Consider the following 18634-nt stretch of genomic DNA (forward strand, 5'->3'; position numbering starts at 1 on the left):
ACATCCGAGTTAAGACCGGGTTCCGTTCCGACAAAACGATCGTAAATCAAACGGTCGTGAATCGAAAAGCATTCAAAATGGCCAACCTGAGGTTTATAGGACAGAATAGTATACGATGTCAATCTGTTGTTTTTAAACAACGTTTTCGATTGAATACTTATATCCCAAACTGCTTACAGTTCAATTATAAATATTATAACTTTTAGTGTCATTTTTCTCATTTTATATTTCGTATTATCAATTTTTATTGCTGTGTCGTTCCGCTGACCCAAATACGCACGGCTTCCCACGCATACGCGCTGTTGAAAAATGGCACTCCCATCTAACGTCAAAGCCAGAAGAGGTCGCCGAACACACACGGCGTTCGCGTCGCACCGATTTTCCGCGCCCGAGTGTCGACGCCCACCCACCTCGGCGTCGGTGGAAACTCCCCCCCGCCGGTCCCATTGTAACAGATAGCGCAACACCATCACGCGCTGGCTGGCCAAAATTGTCATACGCGTTTGTGAATAAGCAGTTATTTTGTATCCTCATTTTGTGCAATGCTGTAATATTCTATGTTAAGATAAATGAGGCATGCTGAATGTTGAGCGCATCTGGCAATGCAGCCACAACGCTACATATGGTCCTTTGACAGCGATTAAAAAAATAGTTCTTATACAATGCTGAGAGAAGCGGTTGTTCTCTATGCAAATAAACATCCTAATTGTTCAATCTAAACAAGAAGGGCCATTTCGAGTCTTTATTCTACTAAATGCATCGCAAAAACACTGCAGAGTTGCCGGGCTGCCACCGTCGTGGTCCCAGCTGTAGAATAAAAAACAAGAGGGTCTGGCGGTCGTGGTTGTAAGTATGGGTGGTCGTAACTCGCACCGGTTGTAAATTGGATGTTACCTGTACTACTTTTCGAATTTGAAGTCCAACATAATGCCTGTTATTGTGGTTTACATGGGACAGTTTGGAATTTTAGTTCGGACTTGAGCAAGCATGATGGCACTTGACGTGCTTGATTTGCTTTCATGGGCCGAATAAAATGCCGTGCTGGGCCAGATTTGGCCACCGGGCCTTGACTTTGACACCTGTGTGTTAAATGAACCCACAAAATGCAAAAAAAGTAATGGGGGGTGTAACTGGCGGGTATCTTGTCATTGGTTGCCACGACAACAAAAATATAATTTATTTAGACTTATGGTTCTGTAAAAGTGTTTAATGTTTCTATGCGAAACTTTATATGTGTGTTTTTCTAAAAATCGTCTTCGATACTTTATTTGTTTGTCATTGTCACTTCCGCTTCCGTGTCAGGTGTTTTAGATAAAAGCAAGTACGGCGAGACAGACGGAACGAAAGTCTCGAGAGAGAGAGACAAGCAGAGCAACGAAAGTTTCAAGTCTATTTTGTTTATCTACTTTCGGTTAATAAGGTGCACACGGTACGTTATTAATTTCCTTATTGACTGAATGTTTTGTCGAACTTATTGTAATGTTGTTGTTTCAATGTTCTTTATAGTTTTCACGGTGTTCAAGTGTTTCACAATAAACGTCGTGACATCAGTACGAAGCGTCATCCTTGACCGGGGTAGATACAGGGGGATTTTTTTCATCAATTTTTAATCAAAGAAAATTAAATCAAACCGGAGCCACAAATATCTGCCATGACCGTAAATAGTTACAATGTTTCATTTTCTTCTTTTAACATCAAAAAGAAATCTGCGGATGGAGCAAGATGCACAAAGTGACCCTCTGGTGACCCATCTTGCCCCTCGCCTTCCAGCTTCGGCCTCCCTCTCTTCCATTTTTCATCTCATCAAGCCATAAATAAACATTTACTATTATTGCACTTTCTCACTGGTAGTGGGTGTAGGTGAGGGGGGGTCCTTTTTGAAAATAATAATAATAATGACCGAAAAGCTACATCTTAATAATAATAATAATAATAATACATTTCATTTCTAAGCGCCTTTCAAAACTCTCAAGGTCACTTTATGTTTTTTGCCGTGGGTGAGCAGCAGCAGTCACACGCGCCAGCGTTCAGTCAACCCGGAATAACTCAAATAGATAGAAAGCTAGCTAGCTAATTCCTTTAGTTTAGGGGAAAAAAATACATAACCAAACATCACTTGACTTTTCCCTGCTTTTACTGTAAGGGTATCCGCCAAATGTCCACTTCGGTTCACTTGCTTTTGACTTGTTATCTTGGCAAATGGGTGTCAGGACCGTTTTGATGCTGCTTCAGAGCTGTTGATCATCTGAATCAAGTGTGTTGCAGGCGGGTCAGATAGAAAACAGGCAGGACACTGGACCTCCAGGCCTGGAGCTGGACATGTCTGCTGTAGCGCAAGGGTGTCAAACATTTGTTTTTTTTTGCGGCAGGCCACATTGTTGTTACTGTTTCCTCTCAGGAACTGTGTTATGAATTTGGAGAAGCGATTAGAATGTTTCATCCCCTCCACATATTTCATCCAGAGCGCACAACAAATGAATGAATAACTAGTTTTAAATTTTGAAGTAAAAAGTAATGACTGTTATTGTGGTTTACACGGGCCAATTTGAAATTTTGGTTCAGACTTTAGCAAGCATCATAGAATTTCACAAGTTTGATTTGCTCTCGCGGGCCGAATAAAATGATGTGGTCGGAGAGATGTGGCCCACGGGTCTTGACTTTGACACCTGTGCTCTAAAGCACATTATACGCTGCGAGTATGAATATGTTTTTTTTTTTTTGGTTATTGTTTCTCTGGTCAAGGTGACGTGGCTTTCTCCGATATGGTTTACACATGTCACCCCTTCCGCCTTGTCAAGCAACCAACAAAGCGGTGTCAGCGGTGGTCCAGGCACGACGTGGCGGCACGACGGTCATGAGGGTGCGGCCATCGAGCGGCGCAAAGAGCGGATAGACCTTGCCCTTGAAATTGCTGCTGAAGGTGTAGATGTGTGTCCTGTTGTGGGCGTTGTAGAAGGACACTTGTCCCTCCTGGCAGTCCAAGTAGACGCCCACCCGGCGCGGTGCCAGGCCGGTGGGCAGCGGCGTCTCGGGCTTGGTGCAAGCGTAGAACTGGTGGGTCCCGCGCCACAGGCACCAGTAGCCCGTCTCAGGGCACATGGGGAAGCGGCCAGTGCGTCGGGAGCGGGCGGCGGCCACACCCAGTCGCCAGTAGCCGGTGTTGGCCACGTCCACCTCCCAGTAGTGGCGCCCAGCGCCGTAGCCCTCCCAGGCCAGCACGCAGGGCCAGCCGTCAAAGCGCTGCGGGCTGTACGGCGGCTCGCCTAGCGAACGGCCCTCCTGGACTTGACGCCGGTCCTCGGACAGGGTCAGCCACGGGTGGTTGGTCATCGGGTCCAGGATCACATCAGCTGCCGCAAACCACAAAAATGTCTCGGTCAAGTCGAACACCACGCCCGTCGTCGGACTCGGACGCAGATCCGTCGCAAAAAGGAGCCAACTGACGGGATATTTGCCACCCCGTCAAAGTCAGCCGGAAAATTAAGTTCACGTCTTTCATGGCGAGGAAAATTTTGGGGCCCGAAAATTGCGGAGTGCTAAATAAGGTCGTCCCACCCCACCCCCCCGGATATCGGTGGTCGATGCCAATCGTTCCCTTGCTGCGTACGACTTCGGCTTTTTGCAGTCCATTAAGTTCTTCATTCATTTTTTTACCAAGACGTTTAACGATGGAAGGTTTCTTTAGCTGTCATCTGTACTTCTTTGAAGGTGTCGGTCATTTCGCTTCTTATTCAAGAGGCTTCGTCAGCGAACAAAATTTTTTTGCTGATAGTTTTGGCCCTATATATATACAGTGGGGCCTCGGTTTACGAACGTTAAATTTATGAAAAGTTAACCTTGGATTAAGCACTACTTTTCAGGATACACACGGTGCGCCGCCTCACCACGGCTTGCGGAGTAATCTTTGGCGGAAGAACACCAAAGCACACGACCGAACAGCGCCCCAGGCAACCTACCGTTCCACAACCCCTTTCTATGAGTGCACACATCGATCGTCTTCAATTATACTTTTGCTGTTATAGGACCGAAAAAGACCCCACCACAGGCACATGTTCAGCCGAAGAAGACACAAAAAAAAATTACAGTCGAGGAGAAGAAGGAGATCATTGAGAAACAGGAACGAGGTGTGCGTTTGTGGCGTCACAGGTGCGCACCGCTGCTTTCATGTGAAACTCAGCCTGACACATTTCGCACGCTTGGAAATGGTATAAAGGCGCAGCCGTCGTGTTACAGAAGATCATAATCATCTCGGACTTAGACACACACGCAACTCCCAGAGACCTGCTCAGCATCGGACGGAGTTTCACAGTACGACTCGCTCGACTCCATGCCATGATCAAGCTCTGCGAGACATCTGTGTGTCACTTCTCTGAGAGTAACTTTCTACTACCATTCTACAAATAAAGAGCCCGGTACCGATATGCTAAGTCCAAACTCTCTCCCCAACTTTCCCCACCCCCACCGAATGAAATGCTCGGCAAAACAGCTAACAATTTGGACTCACCTTCTGCGCTGCAGATCCAACTCCAAACTGCAAACAAGACAGATCGGTCGCACGTTGGTACAAACGTCCGGCGCTAAAAATCGATCGTGAAATGAAAAACTTACCCGAATTGGGGATGTATCGCGACGTCCCCGCTTTCCATATGCGCTGCTTTGCCGGCAACCACAACTGTGGGATTGTTCCCTTCAAAAACAAGAAACAAAATTCAAGCACGTTAGTGAGCCGACTTCCCAGAAAAACTGTAAATCTTTAACCCGAGCCAATTGAAAAAAACAAGTGTCCCAAACGAAAGGAGCAAATAAAATATCAATTCAAGTATGGTTGGCTGGTATCGGCACCTCCACAAAGAACCGATACTTCCAAATAAGGCGGTGATACTGAGTATCGATATTTCAACCATTGATGTATGTTGTACCCCATCGACTGATAACCTGGTTGGTTAAAATAATAAACAATGCAAAAATAAAGAAATGAATGAACAAATGAATGAACGAACAAATAAATAAATAACAGTTTAAAAATAATACATAAATAAATATATAGATGAATACATAAATGAATAAATACATACATAAATAGATATACAAATATACAAATAAACATATCAGAATCAGAAAGCTATTAATAGTCACACAATGAAGAACTTTGCTACAATCGAACAAATAAATAAATAGATAGATGGATAGAGAGAGAGAGAGAGAGAGAGAGTGAGAGAGAGAGGGAGAGACAGAGAGAGAAAGAGAATGAGATAGAGATGGATGGATGGAGAGAGAGCGAGAGAAAGAGAGAGAGTGAGAAAGAGGGTTAGAGACAGAGGTAGATCGAGATAGAGGTGGATGGATGGAGAGAGAGAGAGAGAGTGAAAACAACTGAAGAAATAATCCAAGGCCAAAAGTTTCCCTGAGGGTTTTTTTCGATCTGCATCGTGAGGGATGGGCAATAAAATGGCAACCGTGTCGTATGTATCTGCACTTATATAAACAAAGTGACCTGATTCATTGTTTGCACTCACGCACACACACCAATAATGTATTACACAAGTGGCGCCTTATCACTTTGCTTTACGACGACTCCCAACTCGGTCCTACCTTTTAATGCTTTGTTACCTTCTTAACTGTGTGTGTGTGTGTGTGTGTGTGTGTGTGTGTGTGTGTGTGTGTGTGTGTGTGTGTGTGTGTGTGTGTGTGTGTGTGTGTGTGTGTGTGTGTGTGTGTGTGTGTGTGTGTCTTTATTCTCATGGCAGTCCTTAAGGAGCATTGAGCCATCAGCAGATTGCACTGGAGCAAGTGTTGGCTTTCTAGGGCCATACAGATCTTGGATGGCATTGTAGAAACCCTGGGTGTTGTTACAGTCTGCCAGATTTTGGATCTCATGTGCCTTCTGCAAACACCAGGGGTCCTCCATGACACGGAGTGCCCGCTGAGTTGCTGCCTTTGCTTCGGTAACGATTGCTTTCCGGGTGTAAGATGTGGAGAACTTTGTGGGCCTCATGTTTTGCTTTTAGCATGGACTGAATTTCATCCGAGTTTGAATCGAACCAATCCTGGTGTCTTCTCCTTGACTGTGTAAGCACTTCTGAGGCTATGCTGTAAATAGCCTAAGGCAGAGCTTGCCAGTCGACCCGGGTCCTCTGTGATCTTGTCGAGTTTTTCGGCAAGTAGACGTTGAAGGTTGGCTTTGACGGTGGGGTTGGTCAGTGCTGTGCAGCAGAGCTTTCCATTGGGATCTGTCCTTGGACGACGGAGATGACAATGTGGTTGGCATCCAGAGTTGGGGCGTCACCACTGATGAGTGTAGCGAAGCGTCCCTTTGCCAAGGGAATGTGCCAGGTCATCAGCCTTTCATTGATGCCCATAGGGGATTCCGAAATGTATTGCAGCAGTTGGGACTTCACAGCAAAGCCAACTCCATGGATACGGCGGTTGCCTTCGGGGACCCTTTTACAGAAGAAGGTATACCCTGCACCAACCTCTGTCAGGGAGTCTTCTCCATGTAGTCTGGTCTCGCTGAGGGCTGCAATGTCGATGTTGTATCTTGAGAGCTCCATGGCTACAAGTGCTGTCCTCCGGTGGGGCCTCTCAGCGGTTTGAGCAAGGTCCAACAGCGTGCGGACATTCCACGAAGCAATGCTGAGTTTTTTTGTGATTCGTTTTTTGAAGTTTCGGCCGCAGGGGGGATGCTCCGACGATTGCGGTTTACCGTCCGGAGTGTGGATCCTTGATCGCTGGGCAAACCATTTTGAGACTCTTCTCAACACCACCAACCCCGTCAACTCACAAATTCTGGACAATCTTTCAGACCTGCCGCCAATCACGAGCCTCAACACCTCACCATCTTTTTCTGAGACCCAGCAAGGCATCATGAGCCTGAAGAACAACAAAAGTGCTGGACCTGATGGCATCCCTGCGGAAGTTTACAAACACGGAGGTTATCTCCTCTGCACCTCCTTATACATAATATCTGGGAACATGGGAAGCTCACACAGGACTGGAAGGACGACAACATCATTGTAGCTTACAAAAAGTAAGGGGACAAAACAGCCTGTGGGAATAGCCGAGACATCTCTCTCCTCTCCACCGCAGGGAAAATTTTGGCCAAAATCATGCTCAGTAGTCTGGTCAAGCATCTCTCAGAGTCTGTGCTTCCAGAAACACAGTGTGGTTTCCGGAAGACAAGATCCACCACAGATATGATTTTTGCATTAAGGCAGCTTATGGAGAAGAGCAGAGAACATCGTCTGGACCTCTACATAGCCTTCATAGATCTTAACAAAGCATTTGACACCGTCAATCGTGAGTTGCTATGGAAACACCTCTCTAAACTTGGGGTACCACCCAAGTTTCTCTGCATCCTCCAGCAGCTACATGACGGGATGCAAGCCAGAGTACTTTTTGGAGAGCTCCAGTCAGAGCTCTTCGGGGTGAATGCTGGGGTGAAGCAGGGCTGTGTATCGGCTCCAGTGCTCTTCAACATCCTCATCTCTGCTGTCACGTGCCTTTTTCACAAAGGCATCGGACATGAAGATGGCCTCCGGGTGGAGTACCGCCTCGATGGAAACCTCTTCAACATCAGACGGCTCGAGGCCCACACAAAGACAAATATCTGCCACATCAGCGAACTTCAGTATGCTGATGACTGTGCTGTACTCGCTCACAGCTCAGAATCTATGCAGCATGCTCTCAACAACATTTCTAGCTTGTACCAGTATTTTGGTCTCCAGATCAACATATAAAAACCAGAGCTCATGTTCCAACCTGTGTCTAAGACTCCCACACCACCCAGTCTTCACATCAATATTTATAGTGGATCATTTTACCTACATTGGCTCCACTTTGTCTTCCAATTTCTCCCTTGACATTGAAGTACACAAACGTATAAATAAAGCCTCGTTTGGTCTTTAGGAACCGAACCTGAGAATTGGAACCAAGATTGCTGTATACAACGCAGTATGTCTGTCCAGTCTCCTCTATGGGGCAGAAACATAGACCATATACCACCAGCACATTACTACCCTTGAGGCCTTCCACATCCGCAGCCTGCAGAAGATCCTTGGCCTGTCCTGGGAAGATCGAGTTCCCCACTCAGACGTCCTACAGCGCACAAATTCCATCTGCATGGAAGCGGCAGTTGCAAAGAAAGATCTTCGGTGCATTGGACACACCATCCGCATGCCCGATCACCGCCTGCCCCGCCAAGTCCTCTATGGACAGCTGAAAGACGCAAAGGGCTCTGCAAGGGGGCAAAAGCGACGCCTCAAGGACTACACCAGGGAACCCCTCAAACGAGCCAACATCAACACCACGCAGCTCGAAACTTTGGCATCCAACCGACAAACCTGGCATGGCAGACCACGTGTGCCAGGATAGTCTCTGAAACACATCAAATCAACCAAGCCAGACAATTAGAGAGACACAGTCAACGGCACCAGCGGGCAACTGGTACCTCCCTGACATCCGGCCTCCCGTGTACCATCTGCGGACGTGTCTGCGGTTCAAGGATTGGGCTCTATGCCCATGAGAAGTGGCACCAGCGACACCGTCGCTAAGCTCCCCCCACCCCCCGCCCCAACATCCCCTCCCTTGGAGCAAGCGTCATCATCACCTATGATGGACAGCTGGTAGTACCTTTATTATTTTATTTTTTCTAATTTCTTCCTCCTCGATCTTTCCTAAATTTCCACACGGCTCGATGGTGTACTCACCGCGTTGTCCTCCTTGAGGAGCGACCATGTGATGAACTCCAGCAGGGGCAGCAGGCTGACCAGTCGCTTCTTCTTGAGGCCCAGCAGGCGCAGCACTTTGCCCAGCTCGTCACTTTGCACCCCGCAGCTCTGAAAAAAAATTAACAACATACAGATTCAAGAAAACATTTTTTTGTCCACTCGCTTAATGCTAACACACATAACACTATCATCAACTCACTCAAACACAGTTCCTAGGCATTGAGATCCCCCAATCCTTTCTGTCCTTAAAATGAATTTCCACTAGATTTATGCTAATACAAAATACCAAACACCATAGGGAGACTCAGTGAAATTAGCATTGCTGAAAAATTGTGACATGAACTTGGTTCCCTCGCATCAAGATTACAGCCATTCATTATCTGGGCGGCTTTGTCCTTAGGAGGGTCGCAGGTGTGCCAGAGCCTATCGCGAGTGACTTTGGGGAGTCGGTTTGCCAACCAGTCTCAAAGTGGACAAAAAAAAAACAACAAATGTCCTTTCTCATCATTCTGAATTATCCATTGACCTCCCGTGCATGTTTTTGGAACGCGGGAGTGTAGCAGGAGTACCCGGAGAAAAGCCATTCTGGCAGGGTGAGAGCATGTGAACTCCATGCATGAAACCCGGATTTGAACACTGGACCTTTGCATTGCAAGGCAGACGTGTCAACCAGTCAACGGGATTTTGCCTGCCATTCTTGCTTGATAATTTTGTGAAAGCTGAAAATCTGTTAGCTTCATGCTAACATCTTCTTCTTCTTTTCGTCTTTTCGCTTCAGAGGTCGCCACAGCGAATCAATGTCCTCCATCTATCCCGGTTCTGTGCATCCTCTTCTCTCACACCAGCTATCTTCATGTCCTCTTTGACCACATCCATAAACCTCCTCTTCGGTCTTCCTCTCCTGCCTGGCAGTTCAAGGCTCAGCATCCTTCTCCCAATATAGTCGCTCTCTCTCCTCTGGACATGTCCAAACCATCTCAGTCTGGCCTCTCTGACTTTCTCTCCAAAGCCTCGAATATGAGTTGTCCCTCTAATGTACTCATTCCTGATCCTATCCAACCTGGTCACTCCCAAAGAAAACCTCAACATCTTCAGCTCTGCTACCTCCAGCTCGGCTTCCTCTCTTTTTTTTAATGGCACTGTCTCCAGTCCAAACATCATGGCTGGTCTCACCACTGTTTTATACACTTTCCCTTTCATCCTAGCTGAAACCCTTCTATCACACATCACACCTGACATTTTTCTCCAGCCGCTCCAGCCTGCCTGGACACACTTCTTCACCTCTTTTCCACACTCTCCATTGCTCTGGCCAGTTGACCTCAAGTACTTAAAATCCCCCATCTTCTTTATCTCTTCTCCCTGTAGCATCACTCTTGCACTTGGATCCCTCTCATTCACTCACATATTCCGTCTTGCTGCGACTGATCTTCATTCCTCTCCTTTCCAGGGCATATCTCCACATCTCGAGTTTCTCCGCCACCTGTTCCCCGTTCTCGCTACAGATCACAATGTCATCTGCAAACATCATGGTCCAAGGAGATTCTTGTTTAACATCGTCTATCAGCCTGTCCATCACCATAGCAAATAAGAAAGGGCTCAGAGCAGACCCCTGGTGGAGTACCACCTCCATCTTGAATTCCTCTGTCACACCGACAGCACACCTCACAACTGCCTTACAGTCATGATACATGTCTTGCACCGCTCCGACATACTTTTCTGTCATTCCAGACTACGTCATGCAATACCACAGGTCTTCTCTGGGCACCCTGTCATACGCTTTCTCCAGATATAAAAAGACACAATTCAATTCCTTCTGACCTTCTCTGTACTTCTCTATCAGCATTCTTAAAGCAAACACTGCATCTGTCGTACTCTTTTTTGGCATGAAGCTATACTGCTGCACACAAATGTTCACTTCTGCTATTAGTCTAGCTTCAACTACTCTTTCCCACAGTTTCATTGTATGGCTCATCAACTTTATTCCTCTGTAGTTAGCACAACTTCGTCTCCATTCTTCAGGCATCTGTTCACCATCTAAAATATTGTTGAATAACCCAGTGAGGAACACCACCGCCACCTCTCCAAGACACTTCCATACCTCGATTGGTAAACCATCAGGCCTGAGTGCCTTTCCCCCCTTTATCCTCTTCAGCACCCTCCTCACTTCATCCTTGCTAATGCTTGCTACGTCTTGGTCCACAATAGTCACATCTTCTCCTTTTTGTTCCTTCTCATTTTCCTCATTCATCAATTCTTCAAAGTACTCTTTCCATCTTGCCATAACACTACTGGCACCTGTTAATACATTGCCATCTGTATCCTTCATCACCCCCTCTTTGCCTCTCTGTCTCGCCAGCCTGTAAAGATCAGTCTCACCTTCCTTGCTGTCCAGTCGAGCATACAAGTCATCATAGGCCTTTTGTTTGGCCTTTGCCACCTTTACTGTGCGCTGCATCTATTTGTACTGCTGTCTACTCTCTTCTGTCCTCTCAGTGTCCCACTTCTTCTTTGCTAACCTCTTTCTCTGTATACACTCCTGCACCTCCCCATTCCACCGCCAAGTCTCCTTATCTACCTTTCTTCCACTAGATACACCAGGTACTTTCCGGACTGTGTCTCTGATTATGTTCGCTGTAGTTTGCCAGTCATCTGAAAGGACCTCTTGCCCACCCAGTGTTCGTCTTACCTCCTTCCTAAATGTCATGCAATACTCTTCTTTTTTCAACTTCCACCATTTTGTCTTCACTTCAGCCTTTGGGGTCTTCATCTTCCTCACTGTCAGGGTCATCCTACACACCACCAACCTATGCTGTCTGGCTACACTCTCACCAACCACTACTTTGCAGTCACTGACTTCCTTCAGATGGCACCGTTGATACAAAATGTAGCCTACCTGTGTACTTCTGCCTCCACGCTTATAGGTCACCCTATGTTCCTGTCTCTTCTGAAAGAAAGTATTCACAATAGCCATTTCTACCATCTGTCCTTCGGCGTTCCTCATCTGGAATCCAAACCTGCCCATCACGTCCTCATCATCTTTGTTTCCTGCGCCAACATGTCCATTGAAGTCTCCACCAATTACAACCCTCTCACTTCTCGGGATGTGCTGCATGACTTCATCAAAGTCCAACCAAAATTTCTCCTTCTCCGCCAGCTCACACCCTACTTGTGGGGCATATCCACAAACAACATTGAACATCACACCTTCAATTTCTAGCTTCAGACTCATCATTCTATCGGATACTCTTATTACTTCTAAGACATTCCTAACAAACTCCTCTCTTAAGATAACCCCAACTCCATTTCTCTTTCTGTCTTCACCATGATAGAACAACTTAAACCCTGACCCTAAGCTTCTAGCCTTGCTCCCTTTCCACCTGGTCTCCTGGACACACAGTGTGTCTACCTTCCTTCTCCGCATCATGTCAACCAGCTCTCGACCTTTACCTGTCATTGTTCCTACATTCAAAGTTCCTACTCCTAGCTCTATACTCTTGGCGTTCCATTTCTCTCTTTTCCTCCGGGCACACCTCCCTCCTCTCCTTCTTCGACCAACAGTAGTCCATTTTCCACCGGCACCTTGAAGGTCAACAGGCGGCCGTTGTTAACCAGGGCCCCGACCGATCCGGTATGGGATTCAGAGGTTTGATTCGCATATTTGTTTTGGCCAAAAAAATTACGTTGGATGCCCTTCCTGACACAACCCTCTGTATTTATCCGAGCTAGGGACTGGCACAATAAGACACTGGCTTATGCCCCCTTGTGGCTACATTAGCTTCATGCTAACATAAAATGCTAAACACCATAGACTATCTCTGTTAATTAGCATCGATGCCCCAACATGATCAACTGCACATTGAGACGACGTGAAGCTTGTCAACAGACTTGAGTGTGTCTGTGGGAGTCATGTGGGGGGGCGTTAGGCGGTTTCTCACCTCGGAGACCTTCTGCACCTCTTTGGCCCACTCCATGACCCTCAGTTGCGCGTCCTCGTTGGCGTCAAAGTCCTTGTTGGGTTCCGGCGCTTCAGCTGACAGGGGCTTGACCTCCGCGACCTCCGCCAACGCGTGAGGCACTTCTGGCAACACATCGGCCGTCAGGGTGGCGGCGGGGCAAGGACATACTTTGTCCGCATGGCGTAGTTCATTGGCCCATTCCAAGATGAGTTTCCGGCTCTCCTCCAGACTGCGCTCCGTCCTTGAGTCAGACTTGTCAGTGTCGCTGGCCGCCGGGCGCAGATCAGAAACGCCGCCCTGGCCAATGGTGACAACGTCGTTTGGTCAGATGGCTTGGAATGCGTTCGCAAGGATCGACGGACACTTCGATTTCCCCCTTTCAATAGCTCAAAAAAATCATTCGATGAGAATCACATTGGGTTTGTTTGAAATATCATCATGTTAAAATGTTACAAAAAGAAAACCAAAACCAAAACCAAATACTTATTCTGGCGAGGGTCAAACATGTACAGTTTTGCTCGGAAAGATGATCAATAACCTGCTTGAATGTATTTATTTATTTATTTACACTGCATGTTTCTTTGTTTATTTATTTGTTTGTGTTTGTCTGTTTGTTTGTGTTAGTTAGTTAGTTAGTTAGTTAGTTAGTTAGTTAGTTAGTTAGTTAGTTAGTTAGTTAGTTAGTTAGTTAGTTAGTTTGTTTGTTTGTTTGTTTGAGAGGGGAATCCCGCAGTTATGGTTGCCGGAGTGTTAATAATACTAATCCATTTTATTTCAAGAGACTTTCAAAGCTCTCATGGACACTTTACAGTCACAGACAAGCTTAGATACAATAATATATAAAATACAATTAAAAATAGAACACAATAAATAAAATACAATTAAAAAGAACACAATAAATAAAATACAATTGAAAATAGAACACAATAAATAAAATACAATTATAAATAGAAACAAGAGATAGAGCTACACAGAAAATGCAATTTTTAATAGGTGGCTTTTGAGATGGGATTGTGTTTCCGGGGGGTCATTTTCTAATGTTTCCTGTTTTGATTAAAAAAAAACAATGTGATCTTACAAGTTTTTTTGTCAGTCTTGTCATGCGCAACAGCATCACTTGTTGGGATAAAAAATTGGAATTTACAAATAATTAGTTCAGATTTCTTTTTTGTGCCTCAAGTGGAACCTTCCCTCCAATTTAACCGAATTCACCCACATTTTTCAGGTTCGGGCCGAACTAATTGGTGTACCTTGCAAACCCGATCCACTTGCTCCTTCCAGTGTTGGAGGAACTGCACGCACTCCTGCAGGCTGCGCAGATCCTTCAAGCTGCTCTGGCGAGGCTGCTGCTGCTTCTATGGCAAACGGCCACGGGAATCTTTGAATACTTGAGCTAATCCACATTTCAAACACGTGGATGTGGATGAGCCAAAACAAAAAAAAAAGGTGTTTGCTGACCTGCGAGCGTCCGGTAAATTTGTCGCCGGCAATGGGCCTGCTCGGGGCCGAGTTGTGGGCCTGGATGTCCTCCTCGGGCAGGCACCAGCGTAGGACGCCGATGGAGCTGCTCTGCGTAGTGCTGTGCTCTTGCGCCTTCAGCGGCAAGATGTTCTCTGGAGACGCCCAGGTGGTCAGCGCACATCATATCCTGAGGCCGGCGGTACACCAAACTTACTTCTGTCCGATTTCAAAATGCTCTTCATCTCCATCGACGTTTCGTGGATCTTTGGGACAGCGGGGGACTAGCTAGCCAGCTAGCTAGCTAGTAGACAAGTGGGTCAGTTGAGATTTTAATAATAATAATAATAATAATAATAATAATAATAATAATAATAATACATTTCATTTCTAAGCGCCTTTTAAAACTCTCAAGGACACTTTACAGTCACAGGTTATTTTTTCTGCGGGTGAGCAGCGGCAGCCACACGCGCCAGCGTTCACTCAACCCGAAAGTAACATAAATACGAATAAAACCAAGTAAATAAACTGATGGAGAAATAATTAAATAAATAGTAAATAGATAAATTAATACCTAAAAATAATGAAAATAAAATGTTGCTATGTTGCTAGGACAGAAAAGGGTATCTTTGCGGTGACGACCGTTACGCGCTAGCTTCCTAACGAATGACTTACTTGGTTAGCGGATATGTGGCTAGCTCACTATTTAGCTTGTTCCATATACACTTGATGGCAAGCTTAATATCTTCAAATAGCTCGCGAGCACTAACAAGAATAAATATAAGCAATTTTTGGTTAGCGAGGTCGATATCTGGTTCCAGAGATATCAAGCTACTATTTGGCCTGAGCGATTTAGTGGAATAATCTAAGAGCCATCTAGCTATTTTCTTTCTTTCCTCAACATTGCAATTATACTCACAATCTTATTTTTTTTCAGAGTTCCCCATCCCATATTCCCAAGATTATTTGTATTATGACAAACTTGAGGAGATTTATTTTTCATCAACATGGTTTTATCGTGAAGATACCCATAAAACAAACCACAAATTTTCCTCAAGTAGGGTTTGTACTAACTACCAGTACTTTGATTTACAATTTGTTTTAAGCATTCACATTGAAAACTCCATAAAATTGCACCAAACAGGTGCGCATACACTTTAGACCACAGATGTCAAAGTTAAAGGACAACCGACACCATTTTTTTGTTACCTAACTGACATCAGAAAAACGTTTTATAGCATCTAAAATACCCAAAACAGGCAGGCTGATATTTTTGTCAAATGAAAAACACCAATAAAAATGACTTAAAGTGTCCCAAAACTACTTCAAAATGACCTCAGAAAGTTTCAGTTTCAGAAGGTCGCACCCCCTTGTTTCGTCACGCCAGGATACACGTCACAAACTGCCTTGCTCCAGAATAGAAACAATGGCTTCAGATTCGGAGAAGATGCTTTCTTGTTACTCATTCAGTTATGAACATGATTCAAATAGTTCTGAAGAGCAAAGTATAAACGTTTGCAATCGATTAAAGAAGTCCTTCCGTCTCATTTTGAGGCGTCTGAACTCCAATGTAGTTCCCAGAAAATGCACAACATGGCGCACAAGCTTCATTGGATATGGGCTGATTTGACTGCTGGGAATTTGTGTCAACTAGTATCAAAAAGTAGTCTTGGTGCAACACACAATGATTCACCATCGTGTTATTCATGTTTTTTCCTTCTAATGTCGCCATCAACGGATCAACACGAAGTTTTCAGACCAAACAAAGTACCCAAAATGCATTGTGTGTTGCTTTATCGGTCAGGGGCATTCCCTCCGTGATGTCACTTAGGGCATCATCATCAACTCGAAAACAAGACTTCCTGAATATTCAGCGCGAGTCTTAAAACGTAAACTATAGCTTTATGCTGTGAAATGTTTGTAAAATACGCTCAGTTGAAGTCAGTTGAAGTGATTTTACAAATTATGGACACAACTTGTGTCATGAGCCAGTTGACAGCGGGGCGGGGCCTCCGTTCCCGCCGCTCTCGCCAGCTGCTGTCAATTTCCTCCTCATTAACTGTGGACATTTAAACCCGACGCTGGCACTCACCCAGCGTCGGAAGATACTTCGCCTTGTGCCAAGCCAGTACGTGGAACTTGTTACCAGTACATTATTTGCTTCGCCCGAGGAATGATTTTAGCCACGAACGCGTTTGTTTATTGCACCGCGTCGTAGGTTATTTTGCACCCCCGTGTGCCACTTTATTTTTCTTGGTTAGTGTGGTTGGGTGGATTGCCGCCACTCACCCACTAACATTGTCAGTTGTCATTTGGAGTTTGTTTCACGAGTTTTTACCGAGTCCGCGTATTTTCGGACCCGCGCTTTATGTTAATAAATCCATTGCCGGTACCCACGCCTCTGTCCTGCTTAACGATCCACCGCCAATACCACACGTTCCTGCTCGCCAGCTGCCACTGTCGCCGCCGGAACGTGACAACTTGTCTGGAGGCGTCGGTTGTCCTTTAAGCCCCGGGGGCCTCGCTACAACATTTTATTTGTCGTGCGAAAGCATGTCAAGCACCATGATGCTTGCTGAAGTCCCAACCAATTGTAAATTTCTCCACTGCGAGACTAATAATGGCTAATCCAAATTGAAAACCGAAATTTCAAATCGTCGCATGTAAACCACAGTAACAATCATATTTTTTTTACTTCAGGTTTTAAAACTAGTTATTCATTAATTTGTTGTGTGCTCTATATGTCATATGTGGAATGGATGAAACATTCTAATGCCTTTCTCAAATTAATCACGGCCCCTGAGAAGAAACCAGAACTACAAATGAGGCCCCTGGCAGAAAAATTTGTTTATTTAGACAAAAAAAAGACAAGATGACAATAGGTGAACTTCTATCTGGTCTACCAGAGGATATCAGAATTACTTCTTTTTTGTTTCTATGACTTTCGCAACAACAAAAAGTGTTCAACTTACTGTGTTTCTCTTTAAATTGTAATTGTACAATCAGCTTAGTCCTGACGATTAAAAAGAAGGACAGGAATAACAGTGGCAATTATGAGTAGTACCTGCAAATCGGAGGAAGCGGAGATGAAGCTCAGCAGCTGGAGAAGACGACTGGTCGCCCACTGCTGTCTGTCTTGTCATTTTCATGGGGTGTCCCCTGATCTTTGGACTCTGGATTTATTGAAACTTGCCTGGCTACCTTGAAGCCGAGTGCCCCCTTGACACACACACACACACACACGGCAAGCAATGATCGCTGTTTTATAGCAGTGATGATAAAGCCCTGCCTATTACCGAGTGTGACGCACAATGTGAGTGAGTTTACAGTGGCTGGACTTGGCCTATATGACTGAGCCTTACAGAATCACAGCACAGCAAGATTCAAAAAAGCAAAACTATACTCACCATTTGATGACAATGCTTTGATATATACAGTAAAACCTGGGTTATCGACCATAATCCATTCCAGAAACCTGTTCTAAAAAACGATTTGTTTGAGAAACAAAATATTTCCCATTATAATCAATGTATTCAATGTCTGCTTTTTTTAATCGATATTTAACAAAACTACGCGAGGATAATGTCTGATTTGCGGAGATCTCAACCAGACACGTCTGCTTTTTAATAAAAGCTTTATTCAACAACAGCAATGTGTCGGTTACAATGAGACACAACACAAGGAAGTCACGTCAAAGGAAGCGGAGTTTAGACGAGTGGTGCGTTCAGGTGCACTCAGTGTGTTTGAGAAGCCATTTTCAGTTGTACACCAAGGCATAAAATAAACTACATTTTTCGTCAAAAACCAAATTAGATTAAATGAGCCTTTAATTGTCTCACAGTGAAGAAATTTACCATTCATATCAGCAAAAAAAAAAAAAAAAAAAAAATACAGTAGCTGCTGTAAAGATGACGGCTGAAGAAACCTTCTCATCGATGGACCACTCCTGTACGACTGAGAGCTTACACAGACGTATAGCTGCTGTAAAGACAGCCACTCATGCTGCGCCATCTTGAAGTCAAAAACAAATAATGTGGCACAACACAGGACACAAATAGACATTCAAACAGTAAGCATTTTCTGCACCTTCTTTGTTGGCTGAAGCAGTTCTAGATGAAAGAAAATCAAAACCTCCTTTTCACCAGTGGATCAGAGATGCTATGATGGAATATGCACGTCTGCTACAAGCTATGTTTTGAAGCAAACATGAAGCTGTAGCATCCATTGACAAAAAGAGATGGTCTCACATCTGCTGTCCCACGTAAATCCGCTTCAATTCCAAGTCGCGACAGTTCCGCATACATATCGCCTTTCTTCTCATCGCAGGCTCCTTAAGCCATGCATCCATCCAGCACCGACCTTTCCGCTAAACAAAGCGGGGCTATGAAAATGCTTCTCCATTACAGGCGCAAAAAAGCACAATTGCCTTAGAGCTATCCAGCGATGACAGTCCTCTGGCCATGACATTCCTCCCAATCAAAAACAGTGCTGGCA

The 18634-nt window shown here is 45.1% G+C and overlaps 1 protein-coding gene across 2 annotated transcripts; it reads right to left on the bottom strand.

Annotated features, from left to right (window-relative positions):
• Nucleotides 1-1266: 1266 nt before the first annotated feature.
• LOC148902382 (uncharacterized) lies at nucleotides 1267-17790 on the bottom strand. Of its 2 annotated transcripts, none has more exons than XM_088990878.1 (10): nucleotides 17548-17790; nucleotides 17205-17359; nucleotides 14358-14440; nucleotides 14141-14295; nucleotides 13933-14037; nucleotides 12662-12979; nucleotides 8706-8834; nucleotides 4609-4687; nucleotides 4505-4531; nucleotides 1267-3350 (listed from the first exon to the last, which is right to left on the bottom strand). In XM_088990878.1, exons 3-10 carry the CDS (start codon nucleotides 14389-14391, stop codon nucleotides 2794-2796), a joined length of 1404 nt encoding a protein of 467 aa, XP_088847004.1. In that variant the 5' UTR covers nucleotides 14392-14440; nucleotides 17205-17359; nucleotides 17548-17790; the 3' UTR covers nucleotides 1267-2793. The 2 variants fall into 2 exon arrangements, with proteins under 2 accessions (XP_088847004.1, XP_088847002.1); XM_088990876.1 differs by having other exon boundaries at nucleotides 1268-3350; nucleotides 14358-14444; nucleotides 17548-17789.
• Nucleotides 17791-18634: the final 844 nt, after the last annotated feature.

Source organism: Hippocampus bargibanti, linkage group LG02 (genome assembly GCF_051943395.1).
Source record: "Hippocampus bargibanti isolate YZ-2025 linkage group LG02, ASM5194339v1, whole genome shotgun sequence".
Taxonomy (NCBI): domain Eukaryota; kingdom Metazoa; phylum Chordata; class Actinopteri; order Syngnathiformes; family Syngnathidae; genus Hippocampus; species Hippocampus bargibanti.